Below are 6,000 nucleotides of genomic sequence, written 5' to 3' on the forward strand. Positions count from 1 at the left end.
TAGGTATATTGTAGTAACTACATGATACACATTATCTTCGGTCTAGGCGCTAACATTGCGATACAAATCTGATCAGATTACCTCGTAGTAACTATTAAGTAATCTGTGGTACAACGCAATAAAATTATCACACATATAGGCATGAAGGTACAGGTGCTACCTATTTATAAAATGAATGATGAAATTTTGTAATCAATCTGAAATTAATAGGCAATTTTGACATCTTAACTGCCTCGCAATTTTTCCCTCTTCATTTTTTCTCTAGCACTAATCCATATTGTTGCATTGCAAACATGTTCAAGTATTGTTGATGAATGGTTTTGAAATATAAATGGTTGAAGGTCACACAACAGAGGAGATTATACGAGGTTGTTAGCCCGGTCACCTACCACCATATTGTCAACAGGATAACCTGTCACCTTCAATTGAGAGTAATAATACAATGATCGTTGTTGTTCAAAGAAACAAAGCTATACCTAATTACGGCAAACTAAAAATGGTTCCTAATTTTTTTCTCATTAGGTATATCAGAAACTGCTGATATTTTCTTTTTAGGAAAGAGAGTTTCAATGCTGGACATCTCTTGGAATAAAAGCCATACAACAGTAAAAAATGTAGCAACATTTAATAGTAATATGTATTCAGAAACATAAAGACAGAACGTTTGTAGTATTGATGTGAAAATATTGGAAAATTCCTAGGATTAGCAACATACATTTTAGCAATGTTTTTCATAACACAACTTCCACGGTCCATGTAAAGTAATGGTACAAAGCTGCATCTGATTCAACTGGAAGCCAACATACTTTTGGAGAAATCGTCTGAGAAAGGCTAGGCAGATGAAGAAAACTCCCACGTAAGTATGTCGCACTCAATCCTCTTTCTTCAACTGAAAAAAAGTTGTCTATAGTACGGATTGTTTTCTCCGCTTCTGTTGTCATTTGCTCGCATATCACGACACTAGAGCTAAAATGGTATTGCCAGCTACTGTGGCATTTGTCGCCGCACCATATAAGTGTGCCACTGATTAACACCGACTCGAACTTTGCTCAATAACACGTTACGATATTTGGTGTAACTATTTACTTGATTTACGAAACGATTTCCTTATTACGGCAAAATTGTGTTTGCTTATAAACTTTGGAGTGCGGAAGATTTGAGATTTACTTGGAGCTAAAAGATTTTGCTTTTAAAGGCGTCAATATTTTATTTCAAATCTATCTGACTAGGAAGTATTGGCCATCAAAGGGTGAGGAGTAGGTACCTTTGGTTATTTATTCTCAATATTTCTCCTGTCTGTAACCAGTTCTTTGTTGAATCCTTTGCTTCAGATCTCTCTCCCTCAATCATTTTCGGCTATTCTTATATTTTCAGCGTCTTGAGTGTACATTGTTTTGTTAAAACGTTACACAAAAAAACCTCTTCATCTTTATAAGATGTTTTGATACAAATATTGCGTTAAGTCTAAATCTGTGTCCGTATCATTTAATGTAGCATGTAATACAAGTCACGATCTTTCCTGCGTCGGTGCGCGCGAGTCGCTTGGAATGCGAGCGCGCTCCGCATTGTATGCGCAAGAGCTCCTGCACCTGCGCCCGTGGGAATCCGACATTTTCGGACTCGGATAAGACTTGTATAATAATTGGGTGTGCCTTGCAATGCTATTGAAGGATTGTGATTTTTATTGTAGTGGTATTGCGTAATAGAGACGTTGCTGGTGGTCTGTGTGTAAGTAAATAGATAAATGTTTGAGAGAAGGCTTTACGTTTAAACTGATTTCTGTATTTGATTCCTTTGGCGTTGTATCGTTACAACCATATTATCGTCCTACTGTTGAGCACAGACCTCTTCTCACATGGTAAAGGATTGACCGTTGTATCATTGTGTAAATAAATAGGGGTTAAATATCATAGCAATAAAGCTGATTCTTCACATTTCTAATGACTGATTAAATTATTGGTTTTTTTAAATGGTTTGCGGTTGAGGTTTCCTTGGGTGTCACTGAAACAAATGAAAAAACGGTAATCTGTATAGTATCCATATCGTGAAACGTCAAACAATTTATCTCTTTAGCCGACACACGATGTAGGTATTATTTGTCCACATCTGTAACGTTTTAGAGACGGCACTATTATGTCTCTATCTTTATATGATTATACGTAGTTGTATGATGACCCTTCTACTAAATACAGAGCATACGTAGTGCGGAGGTCAGGTTTGTGATAAAGTTAAACTTGTACTGTGATAAGGAATTCGATACAGCTCTTGTCATGATAGAGGGACATCGTTTTTACGTAAAATGTGATCTATTTGCTCGTCATTTGTTTTAAGAAGTTAGTCCAAAGAAACCTTGGAAAAATTAGAAACATAAAGCAGGATGATTTTCTTCTTTTCATTTGGGTACTTTCCACAAAAACATTATTATGGTTTTCTAATATGGGTGTGGTATGAAAATATGTGTATGTTTTTTAAAACAAAAAAATATACTAATAAATATTTTTTTATATACCGTCTGAGTTCAACTGGTTTTACACAAACCAAAAGGCCAGAATATCTTTCAATTCTAATCTTTTTTTTTTTAAATAGCTATCGGTCAATTTGTAAGGCAAAAAAGTTATTAAAACAATAATGTCAGCCCGTTTTTTGTTTATTACAGACAGACTTTAGCAAACATTGATAAAGTCGACAGACTTTGTTACTACCGCGCCATTTGGTCACCAAACTCGACATATTTTGCACCATATCCTCGATTGATGTCTCAATTAGCTAACAGCTGACATTTGGCGTTACTTGCCTCCGCCAAATAAAATAATGTATTGCATTGTTCGCAATTGTACCCGTATTTGTTAACAATAGACCCTATTTGAACGACATCTGCACATAACAGAGACACATATTTATAAAAGAACCCTATTTTAAAGCTGTTAAGAACTTGTTTTCCGTAGCCATAGATATTTTTGATTTAATCAGTGAAGCAATGCAAAATGCACCCTAGATGTTCAATTTTAAAGCTATTTTTGTATTGAAATGATATCCAAATAGTCGAGTGTCCCCGGATTGCCACTCGTAAGTTAATCGCTTGTTCGGCAAAGGCTAACAGCTATTTGTACTTTTTGTGTGTTTTGCCAGTTGGCGCAATATTATGTAAGAACGGCGTCTGCGCAGGCAGCCACATGCAATGTTTGTAGCTAATTAAGCACGTGCTTGTAAATTTATTACAAAAACGACAAAGTGAAAGCAAGAGTCAATTAGATACTTGGATAAAATAGTTTCTAATAGGGATAAGAATGATTGAATGAAAATAGCCAATAGCTTCATATGTGTAACTATAAAATAAAGTCACACTTTCACTCTTTTTCAACAAAAACTGTTCACTTTTCTTCAGTTTCAAAATAGATGTTTTACACACCAACAACGACTACAGCATTAGTTATTTTTTAGACAGGTTACCTAAGTATGAATGACTGTGCAATAAACAAAAAACGATTCACTATATTGCAACAATATAGGTAAATTCAGGAAAATAGACGTGTGTTACGTAAGTAGCCTCATTTCTTTTCCACTTGGATTAGTCAATCGTCCTGAAGTGAGGTCAACATGCTGCCAGCTTAAACCGAATATATATACATAATTAAAATAGAAGTTTGAACGGCCAATTGCGAGATACTGCGCCCTAATACCATATATAAGTAAGTATATCATAAGTATCTAGTTATTATCGTCACTTGTTAATGAACATGTAAATAAACGGTTCGAGCCTTGAATTTAAAGTACAGGAGTCAGTCGGAATATCAATCGCGTCTCGTCAGTGCTCTGCACGCGAGCGATAGCTTTGCGCTCGTCGCGACACAGCGGCCGCGTGTGCACACGGGTCGCGCTCTGCTCCAGCGCTTATAACAACGCTACCGCAGCCGAACAACTCAGTATCCAACCGATATCTGAATACTACATTCAAAGTAAACTTTCAACAACGAGCTTCATAACAACAAATCAACTGTGCAACATGGCTCCCATCGAAAAGCACCAGCAACTGAAATATGAAGAAAACGAAATCAAATCATCTGCGCTGGAATTAATTGGCAACACACCTATCGTCGCATTGGATCGTATCTACTCCGGACCTGGACGCGTGTTGGCAAAATGTGAATTCATGAATCCTGGTGCATCGCTAAAATGTCGCTCATCCTTGAGCATGATCAATCGTGCTCTTAAATCTGGCGAGCTGAAGCCCGGTGCACCCGTGGTGGAAGTGACGTCAGGCAACCAAGGTTGCGGGCTAGCTGTAGTGTGCGCTGTGCTGGGTCACCCACTCACACTCACCATGTCGAAAGGTAACAGTGCTCAGAGGGCTATTCACATGGAGGCGCTGGGCGCTAAGTGTGTGCGAGTAGATCAAGTGGAGGGAACGTACGGCAACGTAACACTCGCTGATGTGAAAGCTGTTGAAGAAGTGGGCTTGAAGATCGTCGAAGAACAAAATGCTTACTACGTCAATCAGTTCAATAACCCAGCAAACGCCGAAGCTCACTACGAGAGCACGGGGCCTGAAATCTGGAAGCAGACTGGACATCACGTGGACGCTTTCGTAGCAACAGTGGGCACTGCTGGCACTTTTGTGGGCACATCAAAATATTTGAAGGAGCAGAATCCTAATATAAAAACATTTGTTGTGGAGCCTGCTGGCGCAGAGCCGATCAAAGGCGACAAGATAACGAAGCCGCTTCACTTGCTGCAGGGCTCGGGATACGGGTGTGTCCCGAACTTGTTCAAGTACGACTACATGGACGGCACATTAAGCGTGACTGATGAGGAGGCAGTCAAGTACAAGGATTTAATTGGTGAGAAGGAGGGTCTGTACGTTGGGTATACGAGTGGAGCTAACGTAGCGGCGGCTGTCAAACTGCTGGAGTCAGGACTTGTTCCTGAGGACGCGTGGGTCGTCACGCTTCTGTGCGACACCGGCCTTAAGTACACACCAGTGCCAGAAGAGTTGTCTAAGTAACAGTATTGCTTGTAATTATTGAAGAAAGAGTAACTATTTTTTATAGTTGATATGTTAGTTAATTTTATTGACAATTGTGATTATTGATGACAGTCGAAGAGTGTAGGTAAGTGACAATGTGATTTTAATGTCGAATAGTCTTAGTTACAAGTTACATAAGTTTGAAATTATGTGTATTTTAGTGCTAGAAAAGAATTTCTTTGATATTATATCCAATACGTTACTAAGCGTTATTTATAATAATCATAAGTTCTTGAATATTATAATGTTATTAAATAAGTCATTTCTATTTTGATATTTAAGATAATAAATAATTATTATTTATGATAACTTTTAAAATTTTCTTTTTTCTTTACACATTTTAGATTCACCATCGCTAAAACTTCAATCAATCCATGAATCCTTTTTACTGGTCATTCTGACTGCTACTACGGCAACAATAGGTCATTCTATTTTTAAATTACACATCAACTAGATCTGAATAGTACTGGCCACTATACATATAAATCTTATTTGAAATGAGAATTCTTCCACAAACGAGAGCGTTATCGGTCGTTAATGGATGTCAAGGTCTGTTCATTGAAAAGGTCATTGCACACAATACAAACTTCTTGGTCTTGGCAAACCGGTTTCCTTTGTGTTCCTGATAAACTAGTTAATCTGTCATTCATTACTTTTCCTAATAGTCAATTTATCATCGATCTCTAGACAATGTATTTTTTTCCGCACGCGTGATATCTATATGCATTTAGTTCATTAGTAAAACTATTATAATCATTTTCAATTAATATCTCAGTGGACTGTTTAGTAGTTGCGATATCAATAATAAGTTCTCACTAACAAATACATTCATGAATGACTGCATATCGTTGCAGTGCATTCATCTTTGGTATTTATTTACATGCTCAACAACTATCTTGCATTGGGTAGTTATTAAAACTTCTAATGTGACTTTAAAACAATCTTTGGTTATATGGTCACTACCTACATGTTGGTAA

At 37.3% G+C, this 6,000-nt stretch overlaps 1 protein-coding gene across 1 annotated transcript; it reads left to right on the forward strand.

Moving 5' to 3' along the window:
* The first annotated feature begins 3,801 nt into the window (after positions 1 to 3,801).
* LOC124635290 (putative inactive cysteine synthase 2) lies at positions 3,802 to 5,332 on the forward strand. Its single transcript, XM_047171156.1, has one exon. It carries the CDS (start codon positions 4,004 to 4,006, stop codon positions 5,000 to 5,002), a length of 999 nt encoding a protein of 332 aa, XP_047027112.1. The 5' UTR covers positions 3,802 to 4,003; the 3' UTR covers positions 5,003 to 5,332.
* The last annotated feature ends 668 nt before the right edge of the window (positions 5,333 to 6,000 follow it).

Source organism: Helicoverpa zea, chromosome 12 (genome assembly GCF_022581195.2).
Source record: "Helicoverpa zea isolate HzStark_Cry1AcR chromosome 12, ilHelZeax1.1, whole genome shotgun sequence".
Lineage (NCBI taxonomy): Eukaryota > Metazoa > Arthropoda > Insecta > Lepidoptera > Noctuidae > Helicoverpa > Helicoverpa zea.